This window comes from Leopardus geoffroyi, chromosome A1, assembly GCF_018350155.1.
Source record: "Leopardus geoffroyi isolate Oge1 chromosome A1, O.geoffroyi_Oge1_pat1.0, whole genome shotgun sequence".
NCBI classification, from domain to species: domain Eukaryota; kingdom Metazoa; phylum Chordata; class Mammalia; order Carnivora; family Felidae; genus Leopardus; species Leopardus geoffroyi.
In genome coordinates, this window is record NC_059326.1 from 146,408,329 (window position 1) to 146,426,713 (window position 18,385).

An 18,385-nucleotide genomic window follows, 5' to 3' on the forward strand; every position below is an offset into this window, starting at 1 on the left:
GTAAATTAAACTTTATTAACACATTTATTGTCACATAATTATATCTACTTATATGTGGCCTAAGCATTGATATTTAGTGACCTATTTGGAGATTATGTGACAGGGTTCAGTGGACAAAGGATTTTTAATAAAGGTAGTAGAGTAGGTCCATGATGTGATATCATCAAAGATCCTTAATAGGGGGCGCCCGGGAAGCTCAGTTGGTTAAGCGTCTGCCTCTTGATTTTTGCTCAGGTCAGGATCTCACAGTTTGTGAGATCGAGTCCCACTTCAGGCTCTACAACTCACAATGCAGCACAATGCAGAGCGTGCTTGGGATCCTCCTTGGGATCCTGTCTCTCTCTCTGTCCCTCCCCTGCCTGCATGTGCTCTCTCTTTCTCTCTCTCTCTCAAATAAATGAACATCAAAACAGCAAGATCCCTAATGGGATAATGAGGTGGTCTTCGAAGCACTGACACAAACCTAGGATATGCACGGTCTTCGGTTCCTTATACATAAGGATCCAAAAGAAAAAATCTTCGTTCCTTATTTACATCTTCATCTACCCACAAATAGTGTTAAAATGATGCTTTCTTGATTCCTACATGTCTGAGAACAATTCCTTGGTTTTTGGTCATGTTGGCCTGCTCCCTTTTTATGCCATTATTATGCGGTTCAGCTGTATCCTTGCTGAGTTTTATTATTTCCATGGCTTTTATTTTTGGTCACCAAAGGTTTTGGAACATTGAATGCTTACAGCTGTGCTTCTTCCAGATGTTCTTAGCACAAAATTCAAAACTGGTGACCAAGTTTTTCCGGGATTGAAGTTTTAAATAGGCAGTCAAAATTTCACATTTACCATTAATGGAAATGTTCAAGTACATTTTTTTCTGAATTTTTTTCTCACAGTTTTTAAAGGGGGAAGTGTAAATAGAAAATTTCTTTTTATGGTTTTTTTTTCTCAAAAACGGCATGTTCCATAACAATAATCATCACAGCATTTCACAGATGGCATAACATAAGAGAATATCAAAGAGAATACCTAAGATGTTAGCACTTGAATCTAGGCTGCATAAGGCTGGCATTTTTCTCTGTCTGTTAAACTTGTATCCCTGGTGCGTAGAATGTTACCTGGCACATAGTAGATGCTGATTAAGTATTGTTTTGAATAAGAGAGTTGAATCAATAAATTCTCTGAAATATTTTCAGGTAGATATCTTTTCATTTTAATGAAATTTAGAATGCTTTTTACTGGATATTTCATCAGTAGACATAATTTTCTTTTGTGTTTTCTTATAAATTTTTTCTGTAGTGGCATTAAAGATGGTTTCTACAGATGTATTTCCTATTTCTCTGTGAAATATTTTCTCATCCTAGGTCTTTATAACTTCAAAATTATAAAATATGAAATTATTCCTTAAAAGGAAGCATTTGTCTTCTTATTTTTATGTTTTTTTTTTTTTTTTCAGAAGCACCAATAGGGTATTTAGAAGGTCAGTTAGATTTGATAGTGGTGATCATCTTAAATCTGCCTCTGCTTCAGAGGTAGACAAAATATATGAAAGTATTTTAGAAGCTGTAAAATCACATAAAGAACATAAAATATTTTTAAAAAGAATATAAAATATCTTTATTCTTACCTCTTTTCAAAGTCTGTGTTAACATTCATATTTTAATATCAGAACTTACCAAAAAAGGGTAATGAAAAATATATGGAGATATTTCAAACCCTTTTCTTCATTGCCTGTCATGAGGCTTCCATATACAGTTGATAGGATTCAGACCAGTGGAATGAAAATCCATGTTAAATTTTTGGAGATTCTTTAGTAAAGATTCCATTGTAGTATATTCTGTAGTATATCATACTAATGTATTTTTTTTAATATCATGGAAAGAAATAGTTTTTCCAGTGTCCCGTATCTGCCTCACCACAAAACAAAACAAGCAGAGACGATAAGTATGAACCCCAGTTTGACCACGTATCTACTCTGTGTCCATAGAGCATTACTTGCTCTGAGCCTCAATTTTAGCATTTGAGAAATGAAAATGTCTATCAGTGTTATAAGGGATAAAATGGATAAATGTAACCTTTGAATATAAAAAGATGGGACCACATGAGTCTTTCATCATTGCAGTAGCCTGAATTGACACAGGAAACCATCCAACCACACACATGTTTCAAACGAATGTTAGGTTAAATCTTGTAATTTGAAAAGCAAAAAGACACGTTGCAGCTTTAGAATGTAATAAAGGGAAATCCCAGGTGCCATCTACGAAAAGGTATCGGGAAACCAAAGTGGTTAATGGGAACTAGAACTTAACTATAGGTCCATGGAATATCTGAACTAGATGTGTGTCTAAATGGCTGTGACTGCACTACCTCAGTGGGGCGGAATGTTGAGAGTGCAGGCCTGTCAAGGAACTGGAACTCGCTCTCAATGTCAAGAAAGGAAACTGAAAAGTTATCCTGTTAATGAAATCATCCTAAAAAAGAAAAACAGAACAAAAACAAAAAGCTACTCTCTGGTTTGAAGATGCAACATAGAATCAGACCAGTCACTAAGAGCTATGAGTGAATAAAAGCGTGAACAAAAATCAGGGGCGCCTGGGTGGCTCAGTCAGTTAAGCCTCCGGACTCTTGATTTTGTGAGGTTGAGCTCCACTGGGGCTGCACTTTGAGCACAGACCTTGCTTAGGAGTCTCTCTCTTTCTTTCTCTCTTCCCCTCCCTCCACTCTCTCTCAAAATAAATAAACTTTAAAAAAATCCACAAAAATCAGATCCCTAAGCCTGTGTTACAAATGAATGAGGGGTGGGGGATTTACGTTTGAACTCTCTGCTTCAGATGTAAAAAACAAGTGAAGAAGGTAACTTTCAAAACTGTTCCAGAGCTGTTAAGGCCTATAGAGACTCCAAGAAAGTTAAACTAGGAACCTTCATTTAAGGCCACCTCTGTTTCCCAGATCAGATGATACTCTGGCTAGAGGAGAGGCTTGTTCAAACATTGCAAAGCTTGAAAGGCAAAAACCAGAATGAGAATGTGTCAGCAGGTAGTAGAAATGGAATTAATACTCTAAGGACCCTGCATGGAGACCAATCTGAAAGAGATTTTAAGTATATTTAAAGCCTTCCAATATTTAAAGGAAGGGTGTGGAACAGGATATTATGAAAAAGAAAGAGAATATCTAGAATTGAGGATATAATTGTTGAAGTAACAATTTCTATAGATGAATAGAGCATCAGCTTTCAATATACCTAGGTGAGAGAATTGGAAGCCGGATCTGTAATATACTGTATGTCACACAGGCGACACTCAATAAATATTAATTCCCTTCTCTTTTCTTCCTCATCACTTGCCTCATCCACTTTCTTTATTGTTGGCACATAATGAGATGAGAAGAATGAACTCCATTTTTACTTTAATTTGACTCAGCCCATGTGAGTGAAAAATAGGCTATAGACTATTTTATCTCTTTAATAATTGAGACAAGAAAGATGTTGTAAAATACTGAGCGTATTAATCATCATAAGGAATAATTTATCTGACTTTGACATAGGAACAGGTATACAAGACCGTAGTTTTTCTAGGAAGTTACAATGCATGTATTTCATTTGAGGGCAGAAAAAAATGCAAGGAGTCTAATGTTTTTCAGATGAGATTTGAGGCTAAATTAACATGTTTCTTAAAAACGACTAGGTTCAGGTGCACCAGGGTGGCTCAGTCAGTTAAGCTTCTGACTTAGGCTCAGGTCATGATCTCATGGTTCGTGAGTTCGAGCCCCGCATTGGGCTCTCTCTGCTGTCAGTTCAGAGCCTGCTTCAGATGCTCTGTGCCCCTCTCTCTCTGCCCCTCCCCTGTTCACACACACACTCTCTCTCAAAAGTAAATAATAACATTTTAAAAAATTGCTAGTTCAGTTAAATGGTATAATTTTACTTAAAAACGTGTGATATGGGGATTGGTTTTACCTTTTGTTTAAATTTCTGTAACATAAGTGATAAATTAGGAGTAACAGGTAATCAAGTATGTTCTCATGTTTAGGAATTTATTTTTCATTTTGAAACTTATTTTTGTCCCCCATAGTTTCCGAATCAGAGATTTCTCAAGAAGCTGATGACATGGCAATGGAAAAAGAGAAATATGTTGATGAACTGAGGAAAGTATTGATATCAGGAGGAGGACCAGCTGATGCATACAAGTTTGATTTTTCTAAAGAGTCTTGTCATTTCTCCTTTGAGAAAAACCTGAAAGATGTTTCAGTAAGTAAAACTTTCCGTAATACTGTAAGTGGTAAAATGTCAGAGCATTTATTGAGGAATTTTCTAAGTAACTAGCTTATTATTACCAGAATACCTAGGAAATCAGAGTTTGAAAAGTACTTTGTTTCCAAGTTGGAAGAATGCTTCATTCAACATTATAGTCATTAAATGCTTCATATTAATTAATTGTGAAAAATAATTATTAGGAAATGTATTTAGTTGCTAATGGTTTAAAAATAAGGATAATAGAGATAATTACATGAATCAATAGTTCTGAAAAGTGGGGTCAGAAGCTTTGGACCACTGAGGCAAAGTTTATTGTAATACGTTTTGGAAAATACTGATTTTAAGAAAGAATATATATTTTCCAATGAATATTTAATAATGATGACTTATTCTCAACTTCATTAGAATGTATTTGAAATTACAAATTGAAAAAATTAAGTTCAGTAAGACATGTCCTTGGGAATTAAGGTATTTTATTTATGTATCAAACTTAGAAATACTAAAATAGGAATAAATTTCAACCCAAGTTTTTCAAGGCTTACATGCTTTACAGACAAGAATATCTGCTACTTGTCCTCTTTAGTTCCTATACCAATTCAGATCAAAGTGGGTGGTTTCTGTATCAAACATATGCATCAAAATGTACTGTTTATATATTTTACCTAAGTTTATGGTATAATTAGAGTTTGAATTATTTGCTTTTGACCAGTGGTTTATCATTCTGATACGACGTCTATAGTAGAATACAGGGAGGGAAATTTTTAGCCCATTATGTTTAGAGACAGTTATTGGCAATTTGTGCTGGAACTAAATTGAGTTAAAAAAATTCCTTTAAAATGACTCTTTAATTCAGAATGATTAAAGGGATTTCACCAATTAGAGAAACATGTAAAGCAACAGATGGAATCATTATTTTGAAATGTATGTTAACCTATAGAGAATAACACAGAGAGACTGGCTTCGGTAATTATTTCTGTTTAGAAGATACATACTTTTTCTACTTATCCAATTTATGTAAGTTTCAACATGCTGAGGTCCTTAAAATGATAATCTAAAATAGGTTAGGTAAGGTCTGAACTGACTACTGAAATTTTGTTATTTATTGCAAAGTGTTCTTTCCTATGACCGAAGCACAATCAAATGATGTTATGTTCAAAAGAGCTCTCGACTTTTTCTTCTGATACTTTGAAGCAGATTATCATCAAATTGGGAGTAGTACCATTTCCCATTCAACAAGCATTCATGTGTAATGACTGACATTATTTCATGTAGCTAGTTTCTGGTTTTTATCTGTTTTATGTACACTGATGCGTGAGAAATTCCAAGATTGTGAGTTACCTATTGGAAGCCTGAAAGGCTTTTGCTGTATTTGACTTGGGGGGTTTGCTTGGATTTGGATGGAGTACTTGGAAGTACATCTGATTTTGCTGCTTTTGTGAAGAAAGAACTTCAAGGATTCATGATCTATGTCTTTTACAATTGGCTTGGCATGAATCAGCATTAAAAACTGTGACAATTATCCTAAAAGGTGTCTTGCTTACCGCCTTGGATATAATCAACTTTATTGAGAGAGAGAAAACCTTGAAACGCCACCTTTTCAACAGGTTTTCTCAAGAAATGGAAACAGAATAAGAGATTCCCAGTATGTCCCAGGATATGTCTTAGAGCACTACACTGTAGTCTAGATAACTGCTTCCTTATTTTTCATCTATTAATTTGCTTATGAGAAAAAGAAATGGTGCTCTCAGAAGAGTTTCATGAGTTTTTTCATGAGTTGGCATACTTGAAAGATATTTTTGGATATTTGAATGAAGTGTAACTTTCAGTTTGTGGTGCTGTGGTCAGCCTTATGGATGCAGATGAAAATTACAAGTTCATTTGGCCAAACTGCCATGGGAATCTCCCAGTGCTTCAGGATGTGTTTCTGAAATTGAATTTCATAGTGACAATACCTTGTAAATTCATCTGCTGGCAAAAATATGCGGACAATCGGACACATGGCAGAATCCTTCTTAAGGGTTATAGTGCTTTGGATGATGTAAAAATTTAAAAGGAATTTGTAATCCTTTTCTTGATGGACACAGACATCCGATTGTGGCCAAAATCTTCTTATACTTAGAAGAAAAGAATGAATGTAGATTCATTCCAGAGAGTTGTAGTGAATCCTGTCGTTTGTTGTCGTAAGTTTACTCTCCCAGTGCAAAGGATATCCCATGAGTCCTAAGTACAGTTACTACCAGTTTCATACCTCTCAGGGTCGTGGTTTTTAGGCATTTGTTGCCATTAGTTCAAGAAGTTTTATGTTTTTAATTCTGTGCTGGAGATCACTGCATAATTTGAGCATTTCGGGTATTCAGTCATATAAGACTTACTTGAAATTTATATAAAATATTCTTTAACAAAAATCTTTTAAGAGGAAAATTTTTTAAAGAAAGTAATGGCTGATTTTTGTATTCAAAAATATGTGAGTTTTTGAAAATACTATCTTGTGTTTTATCAGAGTGAAATAATTGTCAATCCAAAGCAATGAAATATTTAAAAATGTATAATGTGGATGTTATATACCTTTTTTGTAGGGAGTGTGTACATAATTGTCATGAGATTCCTTTTGAGCTCATAACACCCAAAATTTCATTTATGCTCTAATTAGTTTTTCTTTAAAGATAACATAGGTGTTTTTATCTTAACTTAATTGCCATTGGAATAAATGTTGAATGACCAGCTAGACATTACCTTTCTCCACACAGTACAAACCTCTGGTACCCTTCCTGCCCTATCACCGATATTTTTCTGTTGGCAGTAGATTATTCTAGATGAAAACATATTATGCAAGTATTTAGAACTCATCTTTTCATTATAAGTAGTAGCCCCCATTCAGGAGAGATTTTTCTTATACTTCATAAGTCATTGTTATTTTCTTGCCATTTGCAATTCCTGATTTTGCAGTATATTCTTTGTCATGCAAACAATACATCTTAGTTAATAATGTTTTCCTTTTTTCCTTTCATAACTTGCTCTTTTTCTTCAGAAAAAACTTGTTTATGAGCCACAAAAAAAAGATCTAATAATTTTTGATAAGAATAACCTTGGGCTCATTATTTGTTTGCTCATACTTCTGTTTTCTCATCTATAAAGGTTTAAAGTGATTTCTTGGGTTCATTACAGGTCATCTAACATACTGCGGTTTTATAGCTCTAAAAAATAGCCCTAATGAAGGAAAGCCATGAGGTTTGAAGCACAATTAAACATAATACACACATGCGCGTGCACACGCACACGCGCGCGCGCACACACACACACACACACACACACACAAAAGAGGATTAGCTACGGGTCTGTTTTAGAATTATAGTAAAGTTTATTTTTTATGCATTTTTCTTTGTCTCCACTGCCCGCATGATCAGAAGCTGGGATACAGTTTAGGCTGAAAATTTGACAACTTAAGTACCTTCGAGGTTTGTTTTTCTTTGATTTAAAAATACAGATGGGCAGTCCTGGGTTAATATAATGGCTTTATGATGTTGGAAGCCCAGTCTTTTTTAAATCCTGTTGCCTTGACATTTTTACTTATTTATTTATTTATTTTTATTTTTTGTTTGTTTTTGAGAGAGAGAAAGAGAGAGAGCATGAGCGAGTTGGGGAGAGGCAGAGAGAGAGACTCTGGACCCACTGAGCTACCGACTGAGCCACCCAGGCATTCCCCGCCTTGCCATTTTTAACAGACAGTTTTTATCTACTGGTCCAAGAAGGCTGCTTTGGCTTTGCTGTTATGTTCACCTTTTAGGCAATAGGACTGAGTTAAGGAGAAAATAAAGAGCGTGTGTATTTTCTTTAAGGCCATGACCTAAAGTTGCATACATTACTTTTGCTTACATCCCATTGTCCAGAACTAAGTCACAAAGCTTCATCTCACTGCAAGAAAATCTGTGAAATGTGATCGTCAGCTGTGTTCTATGCCCAGTAATTTCCATTACCATGTAAAAAGGGGAAGGTAGAGATAGAGGGGCAACTAACAATTTCTGCATGTTAACATTTATGAGAGATTGATATGTCATTTAGACGGTTTCACTTTTATTGTTACAGGGTTATTTCTGTAGCATTTTCATTATAAACAATTGTTTCAGTCATGTTTTAGTTCAAAAAATGTTGCAAGATCTAGCAAGGTACAGGCTAATTTGTATCTTGCTATATATTGTAACTTTTTAAATAAAAAATGTATTCTAACTTCACACAACTTCACTATAGCTATTTAATTTTCATTTTCAGATATATAAAAATGAAGTACAATAAGTTCGCCCAAAGCAGCCAAAGTGGTTTGTAAAAACATCAGTCCAAAATCCTGTATAATTGTCATGTGTCCCTGTGGTTTGGGGACTTTGGATTCAAATGGGTATTTCCAGATGAAATATCAGAATTTGAGCCTTTATATGATATTCTGCCAAAGACTTTGTCAAAAGTGTAATTGCTTTCAGGTTTGTGAGAGTATGGGTTGGAAATGTGTTCTTTGAATGCCTGAAAAAAAATAATAGTATTCTTTATTTCTGTAATAGAAATATTTGTACACATCTACCATTTATATATTAAAGACTTCATAATTTTCCTACTTCATTGGAATGTGGGAACTAAATCAGTAATCTAAGTGGTACAGAAATCCTGCTCAAAGTATGTATTCTCTAGTCAAGCCATAAGAGAGACAATAGAATTTTTACTTTAAGAAGATTATTAATTTTCAGTTATACTATTTCGTCTTTGAGAACTTTTGCTTTTTCTTGCCTTCATCTCAAAGTCATTATATTTTAGTTTTTTCTTCTGTAGTTCAGGAATGAAACAAACTAAAGACAGAAGTAGAAAATAACATGGAAAAGTTATGCTCTAGAAGGACTTTTGAGTGCTTATAATATTAATATTGCTTCTTACTTGTCAGTCAGTTTCCTTTAACATGTACTCACTTCACCTTGTTATTGTTTATATGTGAGAAAACAGATGCTGAAGGCTTAAACAAGTTCCTAAGAAAAGCAGTAAGTATTGAGTTAGGATAGAATCTAGGCCTCTGTCTTTTTTTTTTTTTTTAATTAAAACAAAATTTTTAAAAATATTTATCTTTGAGAGAGAGACAGAGAAAGAGAGAGAGAGAGAGAGAGAGAGGGAGAAAGACAATGTGTGAGCTGGAGAGGGGCAGAGAGAGAGGGAGGCACAGAATCCGAAGCAGGTTCCAGGCTCTGAGCTGTCAGTGCAGAGCTGGACGCAGGGCTTGGATACACAAACCCTGAGATGATTACCTGAGCCAAAGTCTGACACTTAAACAATTGAGTCACCCAGGTTCCCCTAAGCTTCTGTCTTAAATACCCGAAAAAAATTTTTTTAATTTAGTTTATGTATAATGTACATATGATAAAATGTACTTTCTGTTAAATGTACGTTTTTCATCACTCCAGACAGTTCCTTTATGCCTCTTTTCAGTCATTCCCCAATTACACCCCTTTTCTCCCCAAACCCTGCCTACCCTCCAGGCCCCAGGCAACCACTGTTCTCTGTCATTACAAATTAGCTTTGCCTGTTTTAGAATTTCATATAAATGGAACCATACATTATGAACTCTTTTATGTAACTTTACATGGTATAATGTTTTTGAGATTCATCATAATGTGTTGTATATCAGCAACTCACTTCTTTTGATTTTTGAGCAGTATTCTCTTGTGCAGATATACCACATTCACTTTTAGATGTGTGTGTGTGGTTGGTTTCCAGTAGTCAGCTACTGTGAGTAAAGCAGCTGTATACATTGATGTGTAAATCTTTTTGTGGGTATGTTTTTTATAACAGCTTTATTGATATATAATGTGCATATAGAAAGTACACATTTTGATACATTTTAACAAACTTTGACCACAGTCAAGGTAATGATATCCTCCTTCCCCAGCAGACTGTTTTGTTTACCTTTGTCATTCTCCCCTCCCACACCTGCTTGTCCCCCAGTCAGTCCCCATAGAACCACTTTCTGTTACCATAGATTATTGTACATTTTCTAGAATTTCATATAAATATAATCTTACAGTAGGTAGTCCCCCCCTCCCCCACCTTGGTCTGACTTCATTCACTCAGCGTAATTATTTTGAGATTCTTCCAGGTTATTGTGTGAATTGTTCATTTCTCTTTCTTTCTTTCTTTCTTTCTTCCTTTTTTTTTTTTTTTTAAATACTGAGTAGTATTGCATTTTATGAGTATACCCCAATTTATGCATTCACCAGTTGATGGTCATTTGGGTGATTTCTAGTTTTGGACTATAAGAAATGAAGCTCCATGAATATTTGTGTAGTGATCTTTGTGTGGAAATGTTTCATTTTTCTTGGATAATACTTAGGAGTAGAATAGTTGACTTAAGGGGCGCCTGGGTGGCTCCACTGGTTAAGTGTCTAACTTTAGATTTTGGCTCAGGTCATGATCTCATGGTTCCTGAGTTCAAGCCTGACATGGGGCTCTGCACTGACAGTGTGGAGCCTGCTTTGGATTCTCTCTTTCTCCCTCTCTCTGCCCCTACCCCACTCATGCTATCTCTCTCTTAAAATAAATAAACTTAAAAAAAAAAAGAATAGTTGAGTTAAATGGCAGGTGACTCTTTACTATTTAAAAAAACCAATAAACAATTTTCCATAGTGGTTGTAGTATTTTGTAATCCCACCAGCAGGATGTGAAAAATTCCAGTTCATATTTTTAATTTTAGGTATTCTATTGAGTATGTGATAGTATTTAATTGTATTTCATTTGCATTTCCCTAATGTCTAATGATATTTGCCATCAATATAATTTTTTTAGTGACATATTTATTCAGATCCTATTTTTTACTGGGTTTCTTGTTTTAGTGAGTTTTGAAGAGTTCTCTATATGTTCTACATTCTAGTTCTTTAACAGATACATGATTTAGGAATACCTTATTCTTGTTTGTTGGAGAGGAGGAAAAATTCTTATTTTTAAGGAAGTTGAATTTTTCTTTTATGGATCATGGTTTTGATACCATGTCTAATAAATATTTGCCTACCTTCAGATCATAGATTTTTCTCTTGAGCTCTCATGTATGAGTTTTATAATTTTAGGTTTTACATTTAGAGTCTGTGATACATTTTGAGTTAATTTTTGTTTATAGTGCAGGATATGGATTGAAGCTCATCTTTTGCATATGGATATTTAGTTGTAGCATCATTTGTTGAATTCTCCACTGAATTTTCTTCTACTTTGAGAACCACTTGATCATGTATGTATAGGACTATATCTGGATTCTGGTCTGCTCCATTGATCTATTGATTTATCTCTGTACAAACCCTAAATTGTTTTGAATAGTTCTTGTAATCAGGTAGTGTATGTCCTTCAACTTTGTTCTTTTTCAAAGTTGTTTTGGATAATTTGTATACACTTCAAATTTTCTTATGAGATGTAGAATCAGTCTGTCAATTTCTGCAAATAAGTTTGCTGAAATCTTTGACGGGGAATACTTGAATCTACAGAGCTGACATCTTAACAATATTGAGTCTTCTATCTTGTGAACAGATCTTTTTCTCCATTTATTTAGGTTAGTGGTTCTCACCTGGGGGAGATTTTGCTCTACTAGGGACATTTGGCAATATCTGGAGACACTTTTAATTGCCACAGTTAGCAGCTGCTCCTGGCATCAGGTGAGTAGAAGACAGGGATGCTGCTAAACATCGTGCAATGCAGAGGAACAGGCTTATACAACAAAGAAATACCTGGTCCAAAACATCATTAGTGTCAAAGTTGAGAAATACTGATTTAGTATTCCTTAATCCCTTGGCCGTTTGTAGTTTTCAAAGTGTAGGTCTTGTAAATCTTTTATCAGTTTGTCATTCCGATATAGAATCCTAGGTCATTGACTTGAGATCTTTCTTCTTACTAATATAGGCATTTCAGGATCTAACTTGCCTACCAAGTGCTGCTTTAACTGCATTTCACAAATTTTGGTATGTCATGGTTTTGTTTTTATTTCGTTTAAATAAAGGAAAATTTACCAGTTTTCCTTTTGATTTCATTTTCCACTCATGAATTATTTGGAAGTTCATAATTTAGTTCCAATTTGGGTTTTTGTTGTTGTTGTTGATGTTGTTTAATATTCCAGATATTTTTCTGTTACTGGTTTTTAATTTAGGTCCATTGTTGTTAGCAAACATAATATGACTTGAAGCCTTTAAGTTTACTTGGATGTGTAGTAAGGCCCTGAATCTGGTCTCTCTTGTTCAGTGATCTGAGTGCACTTGAAGGAAATATTCTGCTGTTGTTGGGTGGATTGTTCCTTAAATGTCAGGTCAGTGTGGTTAATCTTGTTTAAGTTTTCTGTTTTCTTGGTTGCTTTCTATTTAATTGTTCTATCAATGACTGAAAACATGTTCAAATCTACAATTGTAAATCTGGATTTGTTTATTTCCCTTTGCAGTACTATCAAGTCTTGCTTCATGTATTTTGAATCTTTGTTTGAAGGTTCAAACCTTAATGGTTTGTCATGTCCTCTTGATGATTTGACCCTTTTATCATTATGAAGTGACCTTCAAACCATTAATATTCTTTGAGGTAAAATCTACTTAAAACATTAGTACTCCTATTCTTTTTTTTTTTTTTTTAATTTTTGATAGGGGTTAGCGTGATCTTTTTCCATCCTTTTGCTTTTGACTGTTTTTGTCTTTAATTAAATTCGGTTTCTTTGAAGAAGCATATAGTTGGATTTTGCTTTTTTATATTCAGCTTGTCAATCTCTGTCTTTGAATTGGGGTTTTTAGACCATTTACATTTTATGTGATTATTGATAATGATAGTTTTAAAATCTGTCTCATTTTTATTTCCTTTTTGCTGTCTCTTCTGCCTTCTCTTGGACGAATTATTTTTTATGATTCTATTTTATGTTTTGATTGGCTTATTTAACTCATTTTTATGCTATTTTCTTGCCTGCTCTAGGGTTTATAGTATACATCTTTACCTTATTACAGTCTACCTTGAAGTAATATACTACTTCACAGATAGTTTAAGAATCTACAACAATATATTTGAATATCACTTCTGGGTTTTAGGCTACTGTGATCATGCATTTTACCTATATGTAGGTTATAAACTCTGTAACATTTTATTATTTTTGGTTTTAGTTTTTAACTTTTAAAAGTTGACTTTTAACTTCTCAGCCCTGGATTTACTAGGTGTGACTGTGGGCAGCTTGTTCAATTGTTTTTCCTCAGTTTTTAGTTTATCGTTTGGAAATAATACTAATAGTTAAGCACAGGGTGGTTGTAAGGATTTAATAAATTAGTGTATAGATGTGTGCGTGGGCATATTTTTTCTAAGACAGTCCTTTTTTATAATAAGCATTTCATAAGTGTTTGTTGTTATTAATTATTTACTTGAGTGTCTTTTCCATTATACGGTAAATTCCTTGAGGGAAGTGACCATGTCTTAAATGAACTTGAAATTCCAGCAAATGCAGATGTTTTGGGGATGGCCTTCTGTTGAGAGGAAATGTAGCATAGTGGAAATAACTTAAGATGTTGGTTTGAATCTTAAATCTATTTCTAATTATATGGGTTTTAGCAAATAATTTATGTTTTTGATGAAAAAACTGAGTTCAAATAGAGTAATAATGCCAACTCATAGTGTTTATGCTTATTGGCACTCAGATTGATGTGTGTGCAAATGTTTTGTAAACTGTAAATTGGTATACCATGTGGTCTGTCTCAGGAAGCCATTGAGTTGCATTCAGAAGGGCTTCAATCATATACTTGTAATATTATCTGTGAATGAATTTATACACATGGTTGTAGCAGACTTTTTTATACCAGTTTAAAATTGTATGATACAAACCATACTGCTTGAAGTATATTTTGAATAACATCAATTTAAATATGTCAATACTATTTTTATAAACTAGTTTTGACTTTTAATATATCTGGAAACTAAATAATTGTGTGTAGCTTGGATCTCCCTTGACCTCATAGGACGTCAAGAAATGATCTTCTACACAGAAATGATCTTCTGCCCTTCTCAGTGGAACATATTGGGAGGGACATGCTATCCATATGCACTACGACTGGTGATGTTAAATTTGAATACTTGGTTAAGGTGGTACCTGCCACGTTTCTCTGCTGTAAACTTGCTGTTTTTTTGTTTTGTTTTGTTGTTATTAATAAGTATCTTATGCAGAGATATTTTGGAAGGTATACAAATACCCTGTTTTTACCCATACTTTTACTCACTAATTTCAGCACCCATTGGTGATTTTTTTCTCCCATAGTTATTACTATGATATACCTATGATTTTCTATTTTCATTATTTCTTTATTTTATTAATTGGAATCCTACTGTAAGTTAAAACTGTATCTTCTCCTTCATTTATTTTTTTCACTTATTTATTTATATCAGCATGTACTCTCATGAGAACATTTATTTTGTTCTATGGGTTAAATTTCTTTCATTATTTTGTTGCTCAGATTGTGCTAGATTTGGCCACTGGGAACTTCTTCAACTTGACAACTGTGTCTTTAAGATATGTCTCCATTAAGATATTTGCAAATGACATATTGGATAAAGGTGTAATATCCAAAATCTATAAAGAACTTACCAAACTCAACACCCCAAAAACAAATAATCCAGTGAAGAAATGGGCAAAAGATATGAATAGACACGTTTCCAAAGAAGACCTCCAAATGGGTAACAGACACATGAAAAGATGTTCAACATTGCTCATCATCAGGGAAATACAAATCCAAACCACATTGAGATACCACCTCACACAGGTCAGAGTGGCTAAAATTAACAACTCTGGAAACAACAGATGTTGGTGAGGATCTGGAGCAAAGGGAATGCTCTTGCATTGTTAGTGGGAATGCAAACAGTGTGGAGGTTCCTCAAAAAATTAAAAATAGAATTACCCTATGACCCAGCAATAGCACTACTAGGAACTTACCTATAGAATACAGGAATGCTGATTCATAGGGGCACATGTACCCCAATGTTTATAGCAGTGCTATCAACAGTAGACAAATTATGGAAAGAGCTCAAATGTCCATCAACTGATGAATGGATAAAGAAGATGCGGGGTGTGTGTGTGTATGTGTATATAATAGTAATAGTATAATGGAATACTGCTCGGCAACAAAAAAGAATGAAATCTTGCCATTTGCAACAACGTGGATGGAACTAGAGGGTATCATGCTAAGTGAAATAAGTCAGTGAGAGAAAGACAGATATATGTTTTCACTCATATGTGGAACCTGAGAAACTTAATATAAGACCAAGGGGAAAGGGAAAAAAAACCAATATTTACAAACAGAGAGGGAGGCAAACCGTAAGAGACTTTGTATTTAAATACGGAGAACAAACAGGGTTGATGGGGGGGTACGGGGTGGGGGGGGGCAGGGAAAATGGGTGATGGGCATTGACGAAGGCACTTGTTGGAATGAGCAGTGGATGTTGTATGTAAGTGATGAATCATGGGACTGTACCCTTGAAGCCAAGAGCACACTGTGTACACTGTATGTTAGCTAATGACAATAAATTATATAAGAGAAATAAAAATAAAAACCATTTTATTAGGAAAAAAAAAAAAAGATATGTCTTCATTACTTTGAGCCCTTCCTTGCTTTTTGGCACCACAGGGTCATCTTGTGTTTCCTGACCCAACCATAGAATCAACCATTTATTCATAAGAGCCACAGTTCCTTTTATTCGAGGCTGCATTGTGTAATCAATATCTGGGTGTTAGGCATGCTCATTTCTCCTGAGGTATTATTGGTCTGGGTCCTCTCAGCAGACTAACAGAGGTAGCAAATATATCTGCATACCTACACATATATATGCACACATCTGCATATCTCCATCAGTACATATGTTAAGAGTCATTGTTAGTTAATCCAGTGTTTATCCTTCCCTACTTTCTTTTTGTAACTTTCTCTTATGGTGAAAATCTAGCTTTCATTTTCCACGATAAGTTTACTTATTTACTCAGTCCTACTATACATGTAAAGTAGTTTTAGAAATGCTAATACATACCTTTGTGAAAAACAAATTTTCTAAATATAGTACAATAGACAAATCAATTTGTCTTTGTCCTTGTAATATACATTCAAAATATGATTTGCCAAAATGTCTTAAATTAGTATTGTGCCTTACCATCCGTTTTGGTGTTCCTGTTCCTTTTGGGGTTCATCTCACATTATGGTTGATATTGATTATTTTTTGCGATGTGAACAGTTATCAAGAATCAAAGCTATATACAAAGGTGATTTCAGAGAACGGTCACTTTTCCCTCATCCCCACTGCTCTGTTCCCATGTCTATACTTTTTTCATTACATTCCAGCCACCTCCTCTAGATAATTAATTAAGCTCATAAGTTTCTAGTTTATGGGTTCTGTCTTTTGTACACATGAGCACATATATTTCTTATATTTTGTTTTTTCTTATGTGAATGGTAGTATATTATGAACACTTTTTTTTTACGTTTTGATCTTTTTACATAGCATCTCCTGGAAATTGCACCGTGTCAATTCATAAAGATTTTTCTCTTTTATTTTTGTAAGGACTTCATACTCTGATTGTGTATATCAGTTTGTCAACCATTCTCCTATGTATGAGCATAGGATGTTATGTATGTATGTAAGCATAGGATGAGCATAGGATGTTACTTATGTATGTAAGTTGTTTCCAGTGTTTTGCAAATTCAAATAATGCTGCAGTGAATTATCTCTGTATGTTTTTGGAAGTTTAGCTTCAGGATAAACTCCTAGATGTGTGATTGCTAGAAAATCAGTGCATATATTGTTTTCTTAGTTGTCACCAAATTCCCTTCCAGAAGAGTTGGACCAATTTGCATTTCCACCAGCAGCATATGAAATTGTCTAGCTCCCCACAGCCTCACTAACAGAACACGCTGTTACACTTTTTAATTTTCTCCAATCTGATAGGCATGAAATGTGTCCCATGTTTTAATTTGCATTTCTCTGATTCTGAGTGAATCTGAACACCTTTACATATGTTTAAGGATCATTTTTAGATTTCTTTTTGGTCCCGTCTTTTTCAGTTTTTTTCTATTGGTTTTGGTCCTTTCTCAAATTTTAAGAGTTCTTTTTAAAAAAAATTAAAAAAAAACCTTGATGTTTATTTATTTTTGAGGGGGAGAGACAGAGCACGAGCAGGGGAGAGGCAGAGAGAGAGGGAGACATAGAATCCGAAGCAGGCTCCAGGCTCCGAGCTGTCAGCACAGAGCCCATTGTAGGGCTCCAACTCACGAACTGTGAGATCATGACCTGAGCTGAAGTCAGATGCTTAACTTACAGCCACCCAGGTGCCCCTCAAATTTTAAGAGTTCTTTATATGTTAGAGACGTTAGCCCTTTGTGTGGGTATTACTTATTGCACTAAGATTTATTCATTCAGCATGCTTGTTTGTTAGTAAACTTCCCAAAATACTAATCTGGAACAAGTTATGTCTCAGATATTCTAGATAAATCATCTTGTACTGAAAAAAAAAATGCTATGTCAATCTCTTTGTGACAGAAAATGAATCCTACTTTTTGTCACTTCTGTATGGTTCATGTTATTCTCTAAATATCTTTCATTTATACTGTCCTAAGGAAAGTGCATATTTCTGTGGGTTTGTGGAAATGCCTGATCTTTTAAGAAGTTTGCACTCACCCTCTGCTTTTATTCAAAACTGTCCCTGCCTTTCTTGGTATTCCTGTAAGTTTTATGTATTTCATAATTCTATTTACATTGAGTTGTGTTTAGCTATTACTGCTACCTGAGATCTGGGACCTTGCCATTGTCATGTTTTCCTCCTTTACTGTGCTTTATAGTGGGAGTGACAACTATGTGCCCTACATTATACATTATACTACCTGCAACCCTGATGATTTTTTTGAAATAGGTTCTGTTATCATTTTAATATTATTGATAAGGAAACTAGAGTTCACTGGTATATAACTTCTCCAAAGCCAAATAACTTGTGAGTGGCAGAGCTAGGATTGAACACAGGTGGTGTGACTTCAAAGCATTTGGGGCTAATTATTACCATTCTGTATATAATGCCCATTAATTTTGTATGTAGTTACTATGCTCAAATTTTTAATGGATTCATCTATAAAAGTTCTATGGCAAA

The 18,385-nt window shown here is 34.4% G+C and overlaps 1 protein-coding gene across 5 annotated transcripts in view; it reads left to right on the forward strand.

Moving 5' to 3' along the window:
* Positions 1–18,385, forward strand: part of XRCC4 (X-ray repair cross complementing 4) — a 316,828-nt gene that overhangs the window by 16,812 nt on the left and 281,631 nt on the right. For all 5 annotated transcript variants that reach the window (XR_006716996.1, XR_006716992.1, XM_045497214.1 and 2 more), the window contains exon 3: positions 4,064–4,239. Coding sequence is in view for 3 of the 5 variants with exons in the window: in XM_045497214.1 (XP_045353170.1) it covers positions 4,064–4,239 (176 nt within the window). In the remaining 2 variants the exon portion in view is untranslated. The remainder of the gene's footprint in view (positions 1–4,063; positions 4,240–18,385) is intronic.